This window comes from Diuraphis noxia, unplaced genomic scaffold, assembly GCF_037042655.1.
Source record: "Diuraphis noxia isolate RWA-SAM2 unplaced genomic scaffold, SU_Dnox_SAM2 contig0005, whole genome shotgun sequence".
Classification (NCBI taxonomy): Eukaryota; Metazoa; Arthropoda; class Insecta; order Hemiptera; family Aphididae; genus Diuraphis; species Diuraphis noxia.
Window position 1 is genome coordinate 44,630,158 of NW_028301715.1, and position 25,073 is coordinate 44,655,230.

Genomic DNA, 25,073 nt, shown 5'->3' on the forward strand with positions numbered 1-25,073 from the left:
TTGTTTCAGAGATCATGTATTTCAAACGAAATCAAAAAAAGAAGACTGTTGTGGGCAGGCCACGCCTGGAGGAAAAAAGACGCTATGATTAACACAGTAATCAGGGAAGAACCGAAAGAAAAGAGACCACTATGTAGACCACGCCTAAGATGGGAAGATTGTGTGAGGAAAGATGTTAAAGAGGTTGATCCAGGAGCAAACTGGAGAGAAATAGCAGAAAATAGAATAAATTGGAGGGAAATTTGTTTTGCGGGATGGTTTTAAAGGCCGGAAAAACCAAAAAAAAAAAAAAATTTTATATATATTAATAACCGAATACAGAACAATAATTACTAATATGTTATAAGTATTTAATAGGAATAATGTATCGTATTTTTATAATAATGCCATATATTTTTATTCCGTGATGTTACCTATCTCATGTACAAGTTGTGCCTGAGACAATGAGGAGAAATATGAAACTTTTTCTTTTCTTACAAATCTACCTAAATTCCCCCCCCCCCCCCAACCCGTAAAAAATTATCTTGTGAATTCATCTAGATAAGTTAAATGTTTAGCTAAAATAAATACTTAGATAACTTATATTTATTTATCTAGATAAGATAAAAGATAAGAAAAATAATTACCTAGATAAATTTATCTAGATAAGTCCTAACATTGCTTATAATTTAAGTGGTAATGCCTTGTCATATTGTAATCGTAATGCAAAACGTATTCGTTTATGTATTTGTATAAATAATATAACGTAAGAAAGTTGTTAACTGAAGAAAGTCTGAAGATTGGCAATTATAAGCTCTTAGATCATATACTATGGATGTAGCCACTCGGTATATGCTTGTGTATAAGATTTGAAGCCAAAATGACTGAAAACGCTAGAGCCTTGGTTATTACTGCGCATGCGTAAATGACTGATAAATGATAATAGTATAGTATATGATATTATGATCATATTATTTGTTGTGATAATTTATTAACCAATCAGAATTACGCGCATGCGCACAAACAGTCGGGACTCTGGGTTATTCTGGCTTCAAGAATTAGCCTGATGGCTTCATCCATTGTATATGATCTAAGTATAAGCTATGATATGTGATAAACAGCAGGTAGTTTTATAGTAGAATAATAATATTATCATAGTTTTTGCAAGTTATTACCAATAATGATCAATTGTGAAATATTTTAAATCAAACAAAAGCGAATCTACAGAGGAAAATATTATAAATACTATTTTCAATTTATTGTTAATATTTTGGTAGTTTTACGTATAAACAAAAGCCCGCATGGCCTATATGAATTCGTTATAATATTACACTATAATTCCGGCTGCAGTATAAGACCGGAAGTCGACCCCGCGTGTTATAAAATATACCTAATAATAAATAATATTATGCATAGGTGATAATATACACATTTCGGCTCGATTGTAAATTAGGTCACCAACGATATGGATTGGAGGGGAGTCATTGTCTACTATAGTCCGAGGCAGTTTGCCTAGTGAATGTATTGTTAATTTGAAATCCATTATCTGGCAAAATATGTCGTGATAAGGCCATAGAGAAATACGTGTTGAGATATCCGTCCTTATTACACGGGACTCGTACACGTCGAGTGTGCACGCTATACAAGCTATGATGTTTTAATGTGTATGGATTGCCCGTTTTTTTTTTTTTTTATTTCAACAGAAAAATATTTATCTATACGGATGTGGGCCAGCATATTATAATATTATAATAATAACAATAATTTCATACATAAAATTATCGTCAAATATAGTAAATTAAAAACAAGACCGGACAAGAATATTATTATATGTGTGTGGCGTTTATAAAGGTTATAAAGCACTGGGATTTTGGCTTCTCCTGCCAGTTCATTCGCGAAATTGTTATTCTCAGTTCTCGTCATAAGACATTAAACATAAATGATCAACAATTTATAGTTATTCAATAAATTCAGTATATATCCAGAATACGAACCTGTCAGTTACCATCGTCACTCGATGAGATTTTTCCAAAAAAAAACTTTTCACACGTCGGTTGCTATTGTTTTAATTGCTTTTAGAAAAACTCGACTGCAGGTACGTTATACTATACCTATATATATGCGCTATACTAATCGGTATTCAGTGTACAGCTAGGTAAATGTTAATTCATTTTAATTTACAATCGGCTCGAGTTTTGTTGTCGTTGAATTTTTCAATTGAATTAAACGCTAAAATTATATCGTATGAAGTATAATAAAATAATTGTTTTAAGTTGGGAATTTCTCAGGCTTAATCTGTAATTAAAATATTATTATACGTAAGTATATTTATAATTTCATAAAACTGAAGATTTAAGTTAAAATAATTTAAAAATTTAAATGTGAACGCCACACCCCATGTGTTGTCTCCGTCTTGCAAAGTTCAACTTAGTACATTATTTATGTTTGTTGTTTCTCAAATTAGAATTATAAAGAATATATGGAAATATTTGAGTATCATGCAGTTTAAAAGTTGCACTATAAATTATCTAGAGAAGTCTCAGAAGATTTTATTGATAATTCGATTGCCAAGTAATTTATAAGCATACCTGCGATTTTGTATGTATAAAATAATTACAATTGTATTGAAAATTAAAATATCGATACAAGTTTCAGAGATCTCTGGATAATAATCTTAATTTTTATTTTAATATGAGTCAATTAACTTATTTTTTTTTTTTAAACAAAGTAATATTGCACAAAACATAAAATAATGATTAAAAGTATATCGAGTCATTTACAACAATGTTTTTAATTCATATTGGCATTTTTTTTGTATATAGTGATTAAGTACTTTTTAGGTCAATTAACTTTATCTATAATAATACAATGAATTGGGGACCAAAAGACAAAAGTACGTATAATCAAATGTAAAGAAAAAACTTATTTAGTCACTTGTTTTGCTATGTATAAGAAGGTAAAGTATTAACATTTAACAAGGCATGACGAAATCCTATATACAACGAGAACGTGTCTGTGCTTTTAACATAAAAAATAATTCATAAAACAAGGTTAAACTAATGTATACATTTAACTAAATTGTACATAAATGATTAATAAATTATAAATACTAAAATATGAATATGATTTTGGTTTGATAGTTTTTATTTCAATTTATCTATACACGAAATAATAATTACCTATATAATATGTCAATAAATTTGTAATAATATAATAATAATTAATAATAATTAACTGTAGTCAAAAATCAAATACAATTATATATAAATATTAAATATGTATATGTATAAATTGTATAATACACGATAATGTTGTTGTTTACCATGTAATGCAAAATGGCATATAGTAATTTTTTTCGTTTTCAAATACGGTTTCCATTTTTAACGGGATAAATTTCAAACATCAAGACCAAACGAACAATCAATTGCTATATAATATAATATTATTATTTTTTTTTTTTATATATATATATATAATATTTTATATTATATAATAATAAACTACCTCCTCTATGTGTACACACGCGTCACTAAAATGCGCGCATCAAAATCATTCGACTAAAAAATATTTTTAACACAGTAGTTCTATTTATATTATAATAATTATTATTTAATTGGTAGTAATAGTAGTAGTATTAGTAAATACTAGTTATAGTAATATGTATATAACTACATGTCGAGTGGTGCGGAATATATAAGAACGGACTGCGACAGTGAACACTGTAAATACTATTATTAGGTAGTTTACTAGAAATTCATTCGGGAGCGCGAGTTAGTCCAAACAATAAAATTGTAACGAAACAATATAATATTATAATATATTTTATCGACGGCGATAATTGCTGACGATTTATTCATACAATAATAAATTATCGATATTATTATTATTAGTTATTATTGCTGTTGTGCAGATGGACATAGGTATATCTATATAGTGTACATCGCAATAGCACGCAAAGTCGAATATCGTATCGTTGAAAGCATGGCTGACATTAACATTGTAAGATAATATTATATAGCGCATAACATTTATTACCGTCGTCGAAAGGGGAATCTAGACCGAAGACCGCCACTCGACGGAGACAAAAGGAAAAAAAATGTCTATCGACGTTGTCAAGTACACGTATACGATATGACAATATTTTATTATAATTATTATTACGTTCTTCGAATATTCTGTATTGAGTGTTCGCGACGTGATCGATAGTCTTATTCATCGAACGTTAATAATAATTTGATTTTTTTCTCGTACCTACAATGTCATCGGTTGTCGCAGAAAGCGCCCTCAGATAGTATTACGGGGGGTTTTTTTTAAATATTATTATTCTTATTACCTATGTCCTATACTCATCTTTTTATTTTAACACGCGCGTAAAAAACACTGCTGCTGCTGTTGTTACGGTCTTTGGCAACCAGTATACCTACACTAACTGATATTAGTTTTTTTTTTTTATCGTATACGTGTTTTTGTTTTTTTTTCGCTAAAAAACAAGTCATAAATAAACTTTTATTCAAATTTTTGACGGTTTATAAACATAGGTAATTTCGTAATAAGTGATTTGCTAAAAACATAGTACGGTAGCAGCTAATATTTTTGTGATAACTCGATTAAAACCAAAGAAAAGAACGAAAAATGATTATTGTCTGGCATAGAATATAATAGTAAGTATACTATATTATTATTATAGGTACCTACCAGTACATTGTATTGTTAAATTTAAATAATATTACGTTACGATTCCGTCTACATTTTTCTAGCGAAAGCTTCGCTGAACAACAAAGTATAACAAGAAAATGGACACGCGACGTCTCTATAAAACAATATCTGCAGATGATGTAGTAGCTCTATTATAACATTGGATTGCATCGTTTATGTACAATTTACGTAGGTATATAATATTATTATTATTAGTGTTGTATATTAAGTACTCATCGCTTTTCAGCCTACAATATAATATTATTATACATGAACAACTCGCTGTCCAAGGTTTATCGGTTTTAGTTTTAGTTTGTTTGCAAATTTTGTGATTATTTGGTTGGTTTTTTTGTTTTAAGTGTTTAATTCTGTTAAATGTCTTCTTGTGTTTCGGTACTGCTGCAACGGGTTTTGTTGTTTGAAGTATATCGAGGGGCCGTGGTGGGTATCCGAAACCGCTTACAAGACTCTTAACAGTTGCAATTCGGATTGTTCGGACCCTGCGGCTGTTCGGTGAGCCTGGTGCCCTTCGTTCCAGCCACCAGTGTCGGGTCCGAGTCCAAGCTTTCGGACATCTTGTCGCATATGATGTCCACGAGTCGTTCGAATACGGCCTGCAAACAAACAAAACATATTCGATTAAGTTCCTCGCGCAAAAACCACACCGTCGTATCATACGTCCATCAATAATAATTATTATCATCCTAATGTATAATATTATTGCAGTGTTGTTGTCAGTTATGCATAGTATATGTGTGTATGTGTGTCGCGTATATAAAAATTATTATATCCTAATTTTTATTATTATTATTATTACTCATTATTACGTCCATTACAGGTGTTTGTTACTGTGGGAGGACACGGTTGGTTGGAACACGTGTATGAGTGGCCAATATTTGTCATTAAAAACCTAGGTGGTCACCCATCCGGTAAATAGTGAAATCGGCTGATGCTCGCATTCAGAACACGTTTTGTAACTGAATACAACTATCACGCCACACTGGGACATTTATTATCATTATTATTTCAAAAAATATTTTAAGTTATTTCTTTTTATGAACTGACTTACTATACACGAGTACGGAGTCACGTTAGTTCTCGATTAATATTATAGACACAATAATATAGCAGTTCTTTTGTATTTAAAATAATTGACCAATATTTTTTAAATATATTTAAACTATTTGTTATTTTACAGACTTGGTCTACAAAATTTTACTTTGGAATCTTTGCTGGAAATTCTGCCACAACTTCAACAGTTAAATTAAAGACTACGAAGATCTTCATTTTTAAATACGATCGCTTTTATACATACTATTCGTGAGCATTTTTTCAATTTTAGTATTTTAGTCTTTACCATAAAATAATATAATATTCATCAATTTATCTACTTGACTATTTAATAATTTTATATTATGTTCAGTTTATGGTAAAGAGATTGTGAAAAAGTGTAGTTCAGTGTAAAAATTATAATACCTCAACTCGAATAAACTCATTATGAAATACATAGACTGGTGCCTAATTATTTTTTCTCAATTGTACAAGAAAATACAAGATTCTGGAGGTGTTCCTTATTATATTTCAATATTTCACAATTATAAAAGTGGAATGTTATAAACCAGTGGTTATAAAGGTGTGGTCCGCGGCCTCCTGGGGGTCTGCAATACTTATCTATTTATTTATATATTTATTAATTCAAACTAGCTAAGTCCAGTAACACTTTTAAAACAAACATTATAACAAAATAATTAAACATATAGGTAGAGAGAAAAGGTGAACAGAGTGAGAATATTAGATAATTGATACACAAAATAGCGAATAATTAATTTAGAATAATAATAAGTAATAAGAGTAGTTAACATAGACATAAATAAGGTTTATAATATTGACAAATAATTTAATTGTAATAATTAATAATATAGTGGTAAAAAGGCTCGATAGAGTTAAAATTAAATAAATCAGCCCGAGTATCATTAGTTAGCCTCATCATTCTATTAATAAGAGCATTTTTTATTAAATAATTGGTTTTGTGTAAATGCAAGGGGTCCGTGGCAGCCTTAACACCCAACATAAGTCCATAAGTCAATAGTGACACGAGTGTATTATTATTATTATTTATTACAATATTTTTGGACTATTATTATTTTTTTTTTTATTTCATATAAAATATATCTCATATTGTAAGAGTGCACTATTTGTCTACTTCCTATAATTTTTAATATAAAATAACTATTTTAATTTTATGATAACATAAGATGTTTTGTAAAAAAAATGGTATTGGATAAAAAATTAGTAGGGGTCCGCGATTTCTAAAAATCTTTAAATAAGATAAAACATTAAGATGGATTATTAGTAAAATATCGAGTTTGAGGTCATGGTTAAAGCGTGTTGTATTCATAATATGTGGGTTTGAACTTGTAGGGAAGCCAAAATTCGTAACGAGAAAAGTTGTAAGCCACACCTGTTGTATGAATCTCGTAAAATCATTTTAAAAACATACCGTCAGGTGAGTGTAAATATATAGGAACCAAGATTTTGTCGATTAAACCAATAAAACAAAACTATATACACATTATTACGCATGAAAATTGCGCGGAACCACGACGATCAGCGCAGGTCTTGAAAAATATTTTAATATCGAAACATTAAGTCGAACGGTACCACGGATAATCGTCTACGTTAATTAATGTAATAAAATTTAAAAAGTTTAAAGTCCTCCTTAAATAGATGACGGTATTTGCAGCGATTAAAACCTTTTTGTCGCTCAACCGTATATATACTCTCCGTGTATTAATATATATTTTCTGCCCTTAGGGTGTTTAAAAGAACAATATTCTGAAAAGCACCAGTGGTGATTATATTATAATTATGGAGTCTTTACTTTGGAAGTCTATGGCTCGTATATATACGTGCACAGTGATATAGAAAGTTTGCCATTGTTATAAGATATTTAGTGTGATACGCGCAGCAACTCACGTGGAATCGCTTTATTCATGTTTAACTTTTATGATTCACCTTTAATACGCATTATAATAAGTGTTTTGAAGTTAATAGAAAAAAAAAATGTTATACTCTTAGCGTTTGCTTGCGTGAATTGCACCCGATATACGACATCACAATACAATAAATATAAGTACCTATAATCAAGTATTATTATGCTATCGTGACGTCGTCGACGAAAAGCGCTGATGATGTACAACGGAGCCGATAAAAGATGACGGGGCGTCGTGAAACTGTTGATTTTTATCATACAGTATTCAAAAATAATTTCTCCGATGAAAAAAAATAGTCTCAATAGTTAGCAATTATTACTTCATTAAATGTTATAACGAAATAATATTATGTTCAATGCGCGACTGGTGGTCCTCGCATAACTCTCACGAAATGCATATCCAAGTAATAGTCAAATTCCTCATAAACTCGTTGAAAAATGACAACCGTAATCAAGACTAGATGGTGGCGTCCGTATTCTGTAATGCAACTGTTCATCAAATATATAGATTATAGATGGATAGAAGAGAAGATGCATAAAAATTGTCTTTTATATGTATCTCTCTGAGGACTTGAAGAAAAATTCGCTGACTATGAGGTCTGATGAATATCTGCGATGAGTGGCCAACGGCAAAAAAAATGTCACTTATTATTATATAAGTATTATTATTATAATTAATATGTGTACCGCGCAAGGAATGTGGGTCACATCGTCACATCAATATCTGTAAGAAAACTAACGTATAGTCGCCAACCTTTAAACCCCGTCCCAAACAGTGTTATTTTACTGAAGTTTGCCAATAAACACGATCGGATGAATCATTATTATATAATATACACTCTACCGCGCGTAATTATTATAGTATAGTAAACGATGTCCGGTCGTTCGCACATCCGCACGTAATTACGCCGTTTACTCGGCAACTGGAAATAATTACGTATACACACCGGGGGGGTCACCGGTTGATTTTCGACTACTTTTCCGACCTCTTCTCCACCCCACTAGAGTGTTTCGCGACGTGTCCCTTTTTCACGCCGTCGGAGGCGCCGTTTTTCTCCCTGTAATCTGTAGTGCGATCATGATGCCCACTCAATTTAATTTACGCCGCCGTGGTTATCATACAGAAACGACGCGTATAATTATTAGCGTTCATTCGATCATCGAATCGCATAATGATTTATATTTACGACAACGAGATTTATCATCGCGAACGAAACACCATCATCGACGAGCGACCGTTATCTTTGCGGATACTCGTCGTCACGATGACGATGCGTGTGTGGGACATTATTATTTATTATTATGTTATTATTCATTACCCATCCCGGGTCGTAACACTAAGTGTTCAAAAATCGACCAGGTGGTCCAGTTGACCCACAAGGAAACTTCGAATGCCCGAAAAGTGGTGTTGCTCACGTGTCGAGGACGGACCCACAGGATCCGATTGATTACTCTGTGTCACCCCGCATGCGACGACGTCTCTTGAGCTCGTATATTGGATAACGGTTTGGCAAGAAACAATATTGTCAAACACACGCACATACATATTATACACACACATATATAATAGACTGCGGAGCCAATTTATTAAAGCGAAGAGACCGATTAAACGGAAAGAAATTTAATGAAAAGTCGACGCCATATACAGGGCGGTCCTATTGCAGCAAAAAAAAAAAAAAAATAAAAACACTCGATTTTTGAATTCTGTACTCTTCGAATAATTTTGAACCGAAATAAATCGCGTTCGAGTATTTTGAGCATATTATTACTTGACGGAAAAACGATTAACCTGTATGTATATATAATAATATTATTATATACTTCGACACACAGTTCGTAGTATTATAATATAATATAATGTTCAGTCCCGCCAGTCGCGGCAATGGTCTAGTGCCATATATTAAATACATATGTAGGCTGCAGGCGGTAATAAATAATAATTCAATAATGTATCGGTGCGTATATATGTATATATATACGAGTACTATATAATAACATACGTATTTGGAACGTATCTTGATGGCAGTCGAGGGAGTTTTCGTGGTCGACGATTAATCATTTTTCGACAATAAGACTCTGCGCATATACCCTACGATTACCACCTACGCCACCATAATCTCGGCCTGGCGAAGCCACGCATTAAAAGCGGCGTGATAACAGCCCGGGCTGTTTTCTGGGCACGAAGGACTGCAAAAATAATAATAATAACATCGTCCTCGCGGGATTATGCGCGTAATAATATATGTATAGTGTTAAAAAATTATGCACAAATGATGTGGGTTTTCGGGAAACGATATTAATTTTAATGATATATACTATGAGACCCATATTAAGCACTTGCGCTTCTCACACTGTAAACAACACGATACATCATGCACACAACATCGTTTCATTTGATATGGCGCGCATGCAACTGTTTGATAATACATAATATTATGTTACGCAGGTATATTAATAAATTATAATTAATTAATTAATGTTGTACGGGCGTATTATAATACTGCACCGACCTTGACATTGTGGTTGTCTTTAGCAGACGTCTCGAAGAACTCGATGTTCAGCTCGTCGGCCAGCGTTTTGCCCCGCTCGTACGATATCACACGTTCGTGTTCCATGTCGCACTTGTTGCCCACGAGTATCACCTGCGCGTTGTCCCAAGAATATGTCTTGATCTGTGTTACCCTGCGAAAGACGCACATAAAAAAACGGAAGTTACCAAATATAATTGTATAATTTTTTTTTTTTTAGCACCAACTACTAGAAGAGGTGATACAATATCATATGATATTTATATTGCATAGTAGGTCATATCCTCATATCACTGTGTATAGTATATACGTGATAAGAACTGGATGTACAAAGTGGTTCAAAAGTCGTGTCGTCTGAACATAACGCATCCCCTCAATGCTACCTCCTACCTCCCTCCACCCGACGACGATCACCCTTACGACGACTACCCTGCGGGGCATATAGTTATCACCCACTGGCTATCGTTTATAAATATCATATAATTCTATGGGAAACAATATGTCTAAACTCACCAGTCCTGCACACTGTTGAACGACTCCTCGTTGGTGATGTCGTACATGAGAATGAACCCCATGGCGCCCCTGTAGTACGCCGTCGTAATGGTTCTGTAACGTTCCTGGCCCGCCGTATCCTATATATAGGAGGAGACAATAATGACAACGTTAATATGAACTATATTTATGTGTATTTTTAAGTGGGTGATGCAAGATCACCGGATGGCGTTTGGACGACTAGGTATATGTTATAAATATATAAACGTTAAAACCATTTACCAGGATTGTGGTATTATACCACTGGAACTCACCCATATCTGAAGTTTGACCCGTTTGTCGTGCCTGAACACGGTTTTTACTTTGAAATCGATTCCGACCGTGGACACGAATGCCGACGTGAAACTGTCGTCGGCGTACCGAAACAGAAACGACGTCTTGCCGACGCTGCTGTTGCCGATGATGAGCAACTTGAACATGTAATCGAAGTTCTGGTCGGACCCTTCCTTCTGCCATTTACCGTCTTGGCCAGCCATCTTTGCTGCTGATGTGCGCCTGACAAACGACGCTGTTGCAAAACAAAACGGGCGTGAAAGAAAAAAAAACCACTCTACTAATGCGGTATAGCCGGTATCTGGTATACGAAATAGAAAAACCACTGCATCGCGCACTATATCTGCGTTATACAGCGTTATACCTATTATATATAATTACACACAGTGAATCGACTTACCTCGTGCGAAACTCGACGGTGACTATAATATATTATAATGCCGTTCGACGAGGGGTGGGGGCAGTGTTCGTACCGCCTCCCGCGCACTGTACGTACGGCAAGCAAACTTGGACAAGTCCGTTGCTCCGCGAGTTCAGACGTTTGTCATCGGCAGCCGTGTACGTGCAGGAAATATGTTCCGGAAATACGCACGCACGCACACACAAACACACTTACGTACTTAACACACAGACACACACACACACACACACACACACGCTGGACGTACACACTCGTGCGCGGGCGAAGGTATACCTAGTAGCGCGGACACGACGAGCGAAAAGGATCAAAAGCCCAATCGATATGCGCGCGACGGCAACGAGACGACGGGGCGCCACCTGGTGTCGCTGATTTAACAGATCCTCGCGAAACGCGCGCGCGACGTTTTCAATTATTAATGATAATGATATGTATTGTATCGAAACACTTTTCGCGCGCGTGTTTGAAAAACGCTAACTACACTGGCGCGGCGCCGGAGCTGAGGGGACTCGGTTGCGGGTCGGTTTTGGCCGCCGCAAGGTTGTGTCCTGCGGGTGTGATATTTTTTGGCGTCGGTGGTCGACGACGAGACGGATGATATTCGACGATAGTGGACGACAGATATTGTTTGGCGGTGTGTGACCGACGGCGCGCGGGAACGCGGTCGGGTGGAAAAATTAAACTGCAAACGAGGCGAGGAAAAATAGCTGAAAGAAAAACGACGGTAGAGCCTATATTGATTTTCGGCGCGACGGGACTCGCGCGCGCACACGCGACACCGCCCGACGACTAGCGCTTATGACCGCCGCCGCCGCCACCGTCACCACCGGGCTGTGGTGCCCTCTTCGAGCGGAAACGCGGGCGCGTGTCCTCGACCACAATATGTGTACTATTATTATTATTATTATTATCATCATCATATCGGTTACGCTCACGCACTAACCTGTTGGTCGCCGGCATATCACGTAGTATATCTCGCTGGTCGCCCGGTACTGCATCAGGTCTCAGTGTCGTCATGATAATAATACGATATCATAGACGAAGCGGATTTTATCACACCTTCAGTGTGGGTAAAACATTGTTATTGTTGTTATCGCATTATCATAATATTATATTATAGCAACGATTGTGACGTGGTCGTCGGCATCCTATTTTTTGCACCGCTTCTGATGGACACGCGCTACATATTATTATGAACATCGCTCGAAACCATAAAAATATTACCACCGGAGAATTATAGAAACGACAGAGTTTTGTTTTTTTTTTTTTATCAAATGCCGACGATGATGATAGCAATATTGTTGTCATAGACTGCACGAGGAGGACGTTACCGGGTGCTCTGGTTTCAGAAAGCTGTGCAAACATACGAAAGTTATAATATATGGTAATATAGGTAAATACGCTAGTCCATCGGCCTCACACACGTAGTCGATTTATTTTTTTCATTTCATTTACTCTGCTCCGCAGCTGTTCCCCTCAAGGTCGTCTGCACACGCTTATAATAGGTACTTATGAATTATACAAACTATGAAAAATGATTATATCGTTCACCGTATATGACAGCTAAATTATTCGGTTATGCGGATGATCATGAACTTAGGAAAATAATCTATAGAAATATAATACAAACACGATTGAAGAAATAACTAGGTTTTTAATTTTTTTTTGTTTTTAATTGACTTTAATTAAAACTTAAATAAATCAACCAAACGACAATAATATTATATAATATGATGTACACACACAAAAATATATATACATATACATATATGTATATATATTGTATAAATAGTATGATTTATCTTATTCCATATTATAACAATATCATTTTATTAAATGATAAAAGTTAATACGCATAATATAATATTACTTTTTCAGATTTCAGGACGGTTTCGACGGTTCGTGGTTATAGGAGAATCCACCGACCGCGTGCTAATAAACAACGAACCTCAACCGGCTTAACTTCATCGACAACGACAAACAATATTATGCACTTGCACATGATTATTCATACACACACACACATATATATATATATAATATGTGTGTGTGTATGTATATACATAAATTTGATGTAATATAAACATTAAACATTTTAATTGATTACGTGTAACGATAATACGTAGAAAACAGACGAATTATTAATAAGAATCAACAAGAAACAGCTATTATACATAGTAACGACCCTATGTCTAGTAGTAATAGTATTAAGTATAATATATAAATATATTATTTACATGAACATAATATAATTTAATATAGTATTTATATCTGAGCATAAATTAAAATATAGTAATAATGATAGTTTAACATATAAACACGTTTTAAAAGAATATTATATTTTGTACGACTACATTTTATGGAATAACAGTTTCGATACGCTTACAACAATAGGTATTATCTTAATAATAACGCGTTATCGCCGTTATCGTCAAAATGGAGACGTCCCTTTATCTCGCTCGTTTTTCCAAACTAGAGCAACAGCATCGCAGCGGTACTTAACCTACGCACTTGAGCATCGACTTACCTAATAATCATATACATGACGAACACAAGCTTGTCGTACATATCTGGCCGGACAGTCTTCTTTTACCATTATAATATTAATATTAAATATTTAAATGTACAATATATATTGTAAACAATTATATACTATCAATGGCATTACAAGATTATTATCAGAAGAAACAAAAAAAAAAAAAACGTAGACAGAAACATATCTATGTAATAACAAAAACAATGAGCGCTTTTTTTTTCTTCGTTCATCACAATATTATCATAATAATAAATTTACAATACGTCTTATGTAATAATAATCATTAGACGCTTATGCAGCTGTACCGTTGTGCAGTGTAGACGGCGATGGCGTTATGCCAACTGCGATGGGACTGCGTCTTCGGCGTCGAAGTCGTCATCATCACAACCCCCACCAACTGCGCCGCCGTCGACTTGCAATCAAGTCGGGTCCTTGTCCTTGAGCGCTTGGATTATGCAGTGTTTGATCTCGTCCTCGGACATCTTGCTCAGCGCCTCCAGTTCCGTCTTGGGCGCTTGCCTCAGCCACCGGAACACCTCCACGGTCTTGCGGTTCTTGGTTGGCCGGTGCCCGTCACTGGACCGGCGAGCCCTCTTCACCTCCACGATCCTCGGCAGCGTGGCTGGTGGCTCGTCGTCCGACTTGCGACGAGTCGTCGGCTGCTGTTCACCGTTTATCACCACCCTGGGAGGTCCCTGCGAGTAGCTCGACTTCCGCGATTGTATGCCCAAGTCGGGTCGCGATGACGACGTGTCCGACGAAAAACTTGACCTGAAAAGTTTTGACAGAATTATATGGCATACAAACATACATTGCTGAGATTTTTCACATAACTTAACTGGCTAATGTCCACTGGTAATTTACACAGTAATTTACCATAATATTATATAACTCGAAATTACAGGTATTTATATAACAGTATAATAGTGTATTTACAACTAACAATTAATACAGTAGGTGAAATAGGTGGATACGTTTTGCTAGTTATCTGTTATCACAACAATTAGATGTATAGCTATCATTTTTTAAAGGAGTGTATTTTTATTTAGTATTTTAATACAATTTGGGGAATGGGGAAAACACCATCAAAAACTCATTACCTGGCTACGCGCCTGGAACCAACCTATGTGAGTCTCCAGTTAATTCAAATCTGATGTTGAAACTACCACTGGCTATTCAACAAGAGCCAACTGCCTTATACTATATTTAAACAATTTTTTAATCTTTAAGATAAAATAATGTAAGATCTGCATTTCAAAACTTAAAATATAAAGCATAAACAAGGATACAAATTTCTTACAAGTACTTGCAAAATGTGGTATACGATATACGCATTGACTTTTTTTGCATTATTTTACGTTACCTTTCTTAAAGATAAGTAAGTATAAATTGGACTATTGTCTTTTTAATTAAAAATAATATAAGGCAGTGTTATCACTTGTGGTAGTTGCAATAACAAAATAAAGTAACTGGAAAATAGCATAGGTAATTGTTCTAACAGACAAGTACTTACTATATAGGTACGTCTTAAACTCAGATTATAGGTAATGGTTTTTAAGCTTATTAACAAAAAAGTAAAATTATTTTATTCGGGTGGCAGACTTTTGGTTTTTGAGTTGCAGAATACAAATCAGAGCCAACAAGAATTTTGAAATTCATTAGTTACAGGCAATTTGTTTACAATTTTAAGAGTTTTACATTACAAATGTATGAACAAAATTTCTACCGAAACAAAAATAAATGTATTTAAAGGTAAAATAAGATATGTAGAAATTAATAAAAAAAATAAACTATACAATTCATTGGTAACAACCAATTTCTTGAGAAAAGTATTCAAATATTCAGCGAACGACTACAACTCAGCCGGTTCCTTTTGTTATAAAAACAAAGTTTTTGTTGTTTGGGATCGTTTACAACTTTTATTAACGTTAATTTATAATTAGCTTTGTGCTTTTGATATTAGTTTTTTATACTTGTAGAACTCTAAAGTAAATCTTCAAAAACGAAATACTTAAGAGGATGCCACACCCATATGTACTGTATCCATCTTACAAACGTACAATATAACAAAAACTGTTTTTCGTCGTCGGATAGAACCACTCAGGCTGTAGTTCAAGCTAATTAACCAAATATTTTTCTTTCTATACAGGGAATAACAACTTGTGTCGGTATTGTAAATACGAAAAAAGGTTATCCAAGTTTGAAATAATCAATTTTTAAATAATAAGAACTTTTTTGGTACTTGTGATATTGAAAAAATAAGAAAGATGTTGCGTTGTAAATATATTCTTCTTTATAATATGGAATTTGGTTACTCAGCTTGAACTACATCCTGAGAGATTTTTTCCAGCACAAAATAGTTTGTACTATGTGTTACGTTTGTAAGATGGAAACTATATATGTGGGTTAGAAGTCCTCTTAAAACAGTAAAACTGTCTACATACAAAATACCACAATCACAAATATAAATATATCAAAAATTAACAAATCTATTGTGATTTTTTTAACAATTATAGCTTTGGGCGAAAAGTATTCCAATACTTCATGAGCAAACGCCTATGGAAAGTATGCATCATAATTAACTCAAATGTACTTAACATATGTTACATCATAAAACTCAATATTTTTTATATAGAATTAATATATAGATTTGGTCATAAAACTAAAAAAAAAACTATAACATCTATAAAACATCTAAGAAACATTGTGGTAAGATTCTGTTGTTGTTTTAAAAATCTATAGTGTTATGTAAATAACAAGTTTTTAACAGTTCAAACTAAATGTAAAACATTTTTTTTTTTTTCTAAAAAATAAAGTAAATACAGTTAGTTATGCTGTCGTACCACGGTTCGCTCTGTTTGTAATAGTTCATAAACGACGAGTTATACCTAAAAAATACGCCGGGAGACAGGAGGTTGGGGCTGCGTGGCAGATCGTTTTCCACATACAAGTTGTTATTACTGAGTTTCGCCCCGATTAGTTCTGACGCGGAAAATATGCTCATCCTGCTAGAGTCCGCCGGGCTGGGATTTCCCGACGACCGTCTGATAAGTTGTTTTCGTGTGTTGAAGTCTGGAGGGCTGTTGGATGCCCCCTGGCTCAGACGTCGGCCCACGGTCTCCGAATAACTAGCCACATCCGTACTGTACCGACGGATACTCAAGTTCCCCGAGCTCCGTGATCTCTGTTTGCTATAATGTCTGCCGAGGCTCAACCTGAAAACCAGTTTAGTTATAGGCGATCGTTAAAGTGCATTATATATATTTTTAATATCGAGATGTGAAGCTGAATGATAATCATCGTTATGCACAAGTACATCCATCAATCAGAACTTGAAGGGGGTAGAAGGTGACAATATATTTTTAAAAAATACCAACAAAATTGATTTTATTAAATAACAGCAAATAGATAAACAACATATATAAACGATGTACCTATTTAATAATTTAAAGTAAGTCAATTTAATAAATAGCTAATATTCAGCAGCTGTTTGTTACTCGTAGCGTCTAATATAAGCTTTATAACTTGTTATATATATATCTGTTTATACTTTTATTGTTAATTATTATTATATCAATTCACTGTTACTTAAATTATAGTCAGTTTCGTCTCGGCGTAACTACCACTAATATTAATGGTCACTAATGTACATACTAGATAACAAATTCATCTTACTATTTAAATTTTTATATAAATTAATAATTATGTTTAAATTGTTAAAAATGTACCATTGTAAATATCAATAGATGAAGATAGTCAAGACTAGGAACATCTTATCTTATCTTAATGAAAAAAATAATAATAATTCACGTAGAACAATATCAACCATAAAAAGTAGGTCATTTATACATTTATCATTTAAAATTAAAAAAAAATTACTTTAATTTCACATTTATATCAGCGAGTGACATGTCACCCCCTTTCAACCCCTAATGGCCACCCTTGTCACTATAAGCTACAGATTTTTACCTGGCCGGCGACAAGAATTTCGTCGTCGTTCGCTTCGGAGATTGACCAGCAGTCGGAGAATTGGATAGTGTCAATCTGACGTTTTGTTTTTTATTATCTCTCTCTTCTCTTTGTATTCTAAAAGTAAATAAACACAAACGAACAAATAACACACAAAAACAGTAATAATAATAATAACAACATTACGTCAGACAATACGAAACATACAAACCTTCGGATTTCTTCGATGACTTCGAAGAATTGACCTTTCCGTTTTCTTCGCTCAAACTCTTTCTGTAACAATAGAACGGTCTTACGATATAACCTTCCATGACAAACTTTTCGTCAAACATATAAATATCTAACCTGTGCGTGTTGCGGATGCATAAAAGGCAAACTTACTCGCCGCACGCTTTTTTGAAACAGCGATGCGATTTGTCCTTGTCTTAGCGTATGCACTAGTTCTTTGGCCGTGTGTTGCGGCGATATAAGTTCTACGCTATTTATGAACTTGTAGAGTTTCTGGAAGAAAACAAAAATATACGATATCCATTATTATAGAAGACAGTTATCTGCCAGTATTACAATTTACAGTTGGTAGTGGTTAGTTACAATGTATGTAAAAATAGTAAATATAATATTATAATGATATGAGGCGTGCATCGTAATAAACGGATGGATTCGGATTAGGTGTTACTCGCGATGGAGACAGAGTATGGGCTTGAGATCGTTGAGTCGGTAGACCAATGCAGTTTCAGTTGTCAACATGTTTTCATCTAAGACACGTTTAGTCACTGTCTCAATCAGTCAAAGTGACATTCCACGTGAGATGATTGCACTATAATGTTTCAGAATATTATGTCCTATCGAGTTTATCCGTGCGGAGATGGTCACCATATGATTAATGCTGTGTTCCATACGCATAAATTGCATTTTATAGTATCTTGTAAATAAAATGACAATATTTAATTCCATCAATTTTTCAAGTTTGTTTATGCTTTTTAAAATCCATCCGTTTTTTATGGCACACCGTATACACCGACGTACTTGACTGACGAACATCATATTTTGGTTTCTCCATATCGAGTCTGGAGGCTTTTGCCGTAGTTTAGGCAACGCGTAGTGATAGAAAGCGTGTTCTAGGCAAAGAATAACGGCACCCGCTAGTATTCCACAGCCCAACATGAGGAAAACTCCTAAAAATGCGTCTACACCCAGTGGTGTCGGTTGTCCAATATCCGATGTTTCTGGTTCGCGGTTAACGCAAGGTAAATCACTGAACCATTTGTTTTGTAGGATATCCATAAAACCATTGTTGATATATGTTGAAACAGCTGCAGACACCTTTTCCTGTTTCACATAAAAATGATTATTATAAATAACTTTAATACCTAAAAATAACTCGTGGTCATGAACAGACCTTTAAGATGAAGTTTTTGGTCATTCCTACTGCGTAAACGTCATCGTAAAGTGGATCTCCGTATGGTTGGAGCTTACAATCGTGATCTGTTCCACTATAATAGTCCAAAATGGGCTTGTCGCCGATAAATATGTCCAAACTACCGTTTCTAAAATTTAAACAAAATTAAATAAATTAAGAACCTTTTTTAATTTATATTTTCTAAAAAAATTACACGATAAGAAATTAAAATGATATATTTAAAACCTGAAATTGCTAATTTAAATTAAGCTAGGTATTTAAAATTATATCAACATAATGAGACAAGATTTCCGGTGGATTAAAAGTGTTAATCATTTTATACGTTAGCTTAAAAATGTTAAATTTAGTCTATTAATTTGAATAATGTTCTTTTTTAATCTTATAACAGTTTTGTATCTTTTGCCGTCAAATCAATTAACCTTTTAGACTAAAAGCTTATTTTCATAATGAAAAAAAAAATTCTACTGCGTTGATATCTTTAATAAAAACGAAATGTTTTGATAACGATTCTAAAAAAGTCCTAAACATGTTAATGTGTAATAATTTATTAGACTTTCATATCCATTTCTCCAACCAAAATATCCATGAAATAATTAATGCGTATCTAGCATACAAATTCTTATTTGTACAACTATACTTCCTATTCAGACACATTTTTTTTTTTTTTTTTGAGTATATAAACCATCTAACACTATAAACCATCCAAGCATTTTAGTATATTTGTCTTAGTCAAACAATGACATTCCTTTTAATGCACGTATATATCTCACGAAAACCATCACAGACACATCAACGTTACCACTTAACTATAACTCAAAATTATATTCCTAACTTGATCCTTGTTATAATCTACCATAATAAATCGCTCATACACATGAATTCTTCTTGACAGCCAGACATGTAAATTAAATCGTGTATAACCAAGATGTTATTGCAATCCATCAATAATATTTTTTAAATTGGTATCGGGTGACATTAACCATCACGACTCATTACAATAAATTATCGCTGTTAAATAAATTCTAGATATTTTAAAAATAAACATGTTTTATCTGTAACTTACAGTATAATATCTTAAGTGATGTTTTTTTTTTGCTATTGTAAACAATTGCTCTACCTTAACATTCGCATGCCAGACGCCGTGTCAGGAACAGAATATTTTTGAACATGTTGCCATAGAGCAGGATTCTTGTCTTTTAAATAAACTTCTGCAGACGATGATTTAGCCGATCCAACTTTCATTAAAAACATCTGAAAGTTAAATATCACGCACAAGTCGTATGTTGCACATATTATCAAGTACAGCGGTATAGTTATTTAATCGTACAACAGTGTTCGGTACAATTATTGTTTATTTACATTTCGATCGTTGTAATCCACATCGGCGTTTTGAAATAGAAGCGAAGCAATTAGAGCTGCGATGTTGGCAGTGTAACTAGCTACGAATATAACGCAAAATCCGCCCCAGACGTTAATTAAAAATTTGTTTGGCCAAGATTTCGGTGCTTTGAAATTGACGAGAGCGCCGCACAGCAGTCCCCACATCGCCCACAACGCCGAAGGCATACTGCGGTTACGAATAACAGTTATTAGTCGACGCTATGAAACCGTCCAAAAACAAATATATTTACCCGAAATTCTTGGATCTTTGCCTGCCGGAAGGATTCAACCCGAACGGACTGAACCATTCGTACAACGCCACTGCCACTGTTGTTACGTGAAGTGATACAAATATAGCGATCCACAGGTTCGGGCTCAGTGGTAACAGGAACGCGAGCAGTGGTACATTAGTCTTTCTCTTCGGGGCGATCATCAAGGAAACGCCACTGTAGAAATATGGCGTAGAAAAGTCTATCCACTTCGATCTAAAAAGAAAATTGAATCTTATCAGTTGTAATCACCGTTCGATGGTGTCTTGAATATCATGTGAACCTCGTAGACGTTACGCTCAGCGGGCAGAAGGCCATGTGTGCGGTACCGGACACGAGTTCACCGACCACTCCATTCCACTGGAGCTTCCGGGACCCGAACGTGCCGTCAGCGACCAAGTACAGGTGAAAATCAAAATCCATGTCTTTCGACATCTTTTCTAGCAGGTCTATGGACAACCCAAAACAGCAATACGTCTCTGGTAGTGACCTGCAGCGATACGTAAAATGAACAATAATTTTTTGCAATATACTATGCGCTTATTAATAGTAGGTGAAGAATAAGAAATCTAGGCAATAATGTCACACAGCCATAGAAGTTAATCGTCGCAATGTCAGTTGTGAAACCAGTCATGAAACCAGATATGGTGTTACTTATGTTCCTTATATATAATTTATATATTAGATGTACCTATTATAGACTGGTTGAGCAGATCGTATATATGGTGCATTTTAAAACGAAAAAAGTTTAAGTCTACGAGTTATTAATTTCCGTGAATACATAATATATTAATATTTTCAATTTATATATTATTACAGTTAACATTGTAAATGTCAACTTTAAAATCAATTTAACGTATACTTTGATGTTTCCGTTTGTATTGATAAAGTCATAGCTCATAAAATTAATTTATCGTCAAATGGTAGGTATGGTACTATGGAGGTTTAAATGGTTTAATGTCACAAATTACGAGAGACTTTTTGTCACTTGCGTGTTTGAATGGGCTTAAGTAAATATGATTGAAATTAGTTACATTTTTATGAATTTGTAGTTTATTATCTTTTTATAGATTTATTTATTTACTTTGAGTAATTCTAAATTTTATACGAACTTAATATGGATTTAATTTTTTGTTTTCCTAGGCACCATAGTTATTTTAGAAGTTTATGGTGAGATCACAAAATTTTTACAAACGAATACAGTTACGCATACACAATGTAATTGTATCACAGTTATTATAAGTATATAACATATAGCATATACAGTAGCAAAGTATGCTGGTAATCGTTATATTCGTCTCCGATCAAAAACGCGTGAGCATCGTGCTTCTGTATTTGCTAAGTCATTATGAAAAATACTATAAATTATGTATATAATATAATATTTATATTGATATTTTATACATTACCTATAGTTAATACCGAAAACTTTAATTATTTAAGTAAATACAATTTAATAATATTGAAACATATTAGTAAAATGTTATCAAAATACCTATATCAAGGAACTGTAACATATTTTTGCGGGCCATAAAAATTGATTTATGGGCCACGGACCCAACCGGCGACCATTGATGCAGGCTATTATTTAATTTACCTGGGACGAGACTAACCACGTGATGATGTGACAAACAGCTCTCGAAAAAAAAATTGTGACATTTAGCCTCTGTTTCCTCTACTCGTATACCTTTTTACAATACTATAGGTATTTCGACCACGTTTTACTACAGTGTTATTATTCGACACTCACTTTTTGTTTGCGTCCAACTTGACATCCTTGAATATCATCGTTATGTTGTCCTTATTGTTTGTCGTCATCTGGTAACACGGTATACCGCGTAGACATTGGCGATCCTGTTGCAGGGGCGCGTGCATGACGAATGGTGGACCGATGGCTGTGACTACCCTGTACACGGCCCGTCTGCCCAAACCAACGGCCGGCACCATTTTCCCACCGGCCCATACCACCGAGTCCAACTTGACCAGCTGACCGCCGGTGCCAGACGGACCGACAGTGCCGACTTTCTTCCAAGCCCTCGTATAACCATCTAAAAAAAAGAGGGAGGAATAAAAGTAAAAAAAAAAAACCACGCACTTAGTGAAGTAGGTACAAATCGTATATAAATATATGTGTAGGTAAGCGAAAGATGCGCGTGGGCAGGAGAAAAAAACTTTTTCACTTCGTCTTTAAACTAATTTATCTGCAACGAAAAAAGAAAAAAAATGCAACAAAAGACGTTTAATGTTTTATATCGTCGACAAAACAAAAAATAAAAAATAGGTGTACCGCTAAAATAAAAAACCACTTTATGTCTGATGCTTACCAACAATGTGTATACAAATATATACATATACATATTATATATATATATACATTATACATATATTCATAAAGTCGCGGCGATCTTTACACAAAGTTTTAATTGCGTTCTGGGTCGACCGGAGATATTACTCGCGTAGGATAGACGTACGTATTATATATATATATACATATTATACGCTGCGTAGCTGTAATAGCATGCGTATAATATTATTATATTATTTTCGGTCGGACGGAAGCCGTTTCGCACCTGACCGTCCGCTCCGCGTGTTCACGTCATATACAATACGTGACCGTCAACATTTTAATAAAAAGTTTTGCATCATCTATTCAAAAGCGGTATTCCTCGGGGAACGTGAACCAATATTTAACTTCAAAAAGGCCCGGCCCCGGAACGTATTGCACGCGGTTTATCGATTCGGACGACTAAATAATACGGCGTGACGTCGTCGGAGTGAGCAGACGAGACGATTGCGACGGTGAAACTCGAAAATATTATGTCGTTGTCTTCGTCTCGCCGTATTAATTTTTCCGACCATCTGTTTCGCGAAAACTAAAACGGATTAGAACGCCGGCCGGTGGTCCTGCACTGTAGTCGTAATATCCTATATATATAATATTATTATACTTTTGTTCCTTTTTTCGTTTCATCATCATCAATCACGAGTGCATGCGCGCGCGCGCGCGAACACACACACACACACACACGTATACACTGTTACATAAAATACCGTGTAGTATAGCAAACAACAATGTGATGTAATAACATTTTAAGAACTTTCAAATGTGCGCGAATAAAATGAAAACGATATATTATATATTATATCGTATTTTTTATACATTTTATAATGTCACAAAAGACCACTTTGATGTAATAACATTGTTTAATATTTTATTCTCGGCTATTTTGAAGTGTCACGGTATTTAATATAATTTTTTTTTTTCAAAACAACAACATAATCACTTCTGTGATCTGAAAGAATATACGAAGTGATTTATTAACCGCGCAAAAACAGTTCCATCGACATTATAGACCGTCGACCGTTATTTAAGTATATACAGGATATTAATTTGAATTTAGTGTTTGAACAATATAAATATATAATATACTACAGGTGCCAACGAAAGTGTTATCAACAAATCGCGAGGAAATCATCATAATAATAATGTCATTGTAATAATAATTATGATCATGTACCTATATTATGTATATTATCTAGAGCTTTGAGGATGTGTTTTCAAATTATTTTTGAACACTCCATTTAAAAATAATGAAAAGTATCCCGGAAAAATGATTGTAATCATATTACCGTAGTTGCGCACCCGCGAAGTTGTCCAATAAAATTAATCATGAGCGCCGGTGTTTTTTTTAAACTCAATATTTAGAATCGTGAGTGTGCGAATATTTTGTGTTGTTGTTCGGGTTTAATGACTCGTTCATCCGGTAAATCATTCGTAGAATGGACTCCGCGGGAGGTCAAAATATATTTTTAATATAACATTATATTATTGGAGACCCTTAATAAACGAATAAGGATGATTGCGTCGACTGCGTATTGCGATTTGCGAACGAACGTGTCCCGCGAACCTACGATTTCACCGTCGCTCTGCAATAATATGTGATAACAATTGACTATAATAAATTTATCAAACTGTTGTAAACGATATCGCAGGGCAGCGGTGGTATTTCCAATTACTGTGATAACCGTGGGTTCGGTATTTGTTTACTATAGTTGCTTATT

General features: G+C 34.3%; 2 protein-coding genes across 5 annotated transcripts in view; both read right to left on the reverse strand.

Annotated features, from left to right (window-relative positions):
• Window positions 1-2,639: 2,639 nt before the first annotated feature.
• On the reverse strand, window positions 2,640-12,165 carry Rab3 (RAS oncogene family member Rab3). Its single transcript, XM_015525038.2, has 5 exons — window positions 11,420-12,165; window positions 11,001-11,254; window positions 10,708-10,826; window positions 10,177-10,348; window positions 2,640-5,288 (listed from the first exon to the last, which is right to left on the reverse strand). Exons 2-5 carry the CDS (start codon window positions 11,220-11,222, stop codon window positions 5,145-5,147), a joined length of 657 nt encoding a protein of 218 aa, XP_015380524.1. The 5' UTR covers window positions 11,223-11,254; window positions 11,420-12,165; the 3' UTR covers window positions 2,640-5,144.
• Window positions 12,166-13,071: 906 nt separating this feature from the next.
• LOC107174181 (glutamate receptor ionotropic, NMDA 1-like) overlaps window positions 13,072-25,073 on the reverse strand; it is a 166,112-nt gene continuing 154,110 nt past the window's right edge. For 3 of the 4 annotated variants that reach the window (XM_089228226.1, XM_089228228.1, XM_089228227.1), the window contains 12 exons: window positions 22,762-23,059; window positions 21,295-21,501; window positions 20,994-21,227; window positions 20,722-20,929; window positions 20,480-20,613; window positions 19,342-19,489; window positions 18,969-19,271; window positions 18,288-18,443; window positions 18,154-18,215; window positions 17,943-18,059; window positions 16,817-17,188; window positions 13,072-14,744 (listed from right to left, as the gene is read on the reverse strand). In XM_089228226.1, coding sequence (XP_089084352.1) covers window positions 14,393-14,744; window positions 16,817-17,188; window positions 17,943-18,059; window positions 18,154-18,215; window positions 18,288-18,443; window positions 18,969-19,271; window positions 19,342-19,489; window positions 20,480-20,613; window positions 20,722-20,929; window positions 20,994-21,227; window positions 21,295-21,501; window positions 22,762-23,059 — 2,591 coding nt within the window. In that variant the 3' untranslated portion in view covers window positions 13,072-14,392. The remainder of the gene's footprint in view (window positions 14,745-16,816; window positions 17,189-17,942; window positions 18,060-18,153; window positions 18,216-18,287; window positions 18,444-18,968; window positions 19,272-19,341; window positions 19,490-20,479; window positions 20,614-20,721; window positions 20,930-20,993; window positions 21,228-21,294; window positions 21,502-22,761; window positions 23,060-25,073) is intronic. The other variant, XM_089228229.1, reaches the window with a different exon arrangement.

Bases quoted from the DNA above. Each gene is read 5' to 3' on its own strand.
- Rab3 (XM_015525038.2), bottom strand. From the start codon at position 11,222: ATGGCTGGCCAAGACGGTAAATGGCAGAAGGAAGGGTCCGACCAGAAC. The intron at 10,827-11,000 runs GTGAGTTCCAGT...TCCTATATATAG, and splicing joins GGGTCAAACTTCAGATATGG to GATACGGCGGGCCAGGAACG. The intron at 5,289-10,176 runs GTCGGTGCAGTA...GTTTGTTTGCAG, and splicing joins AAGACAACCACAATGTCAAG to GCCGTATTCGAACGACTCGT.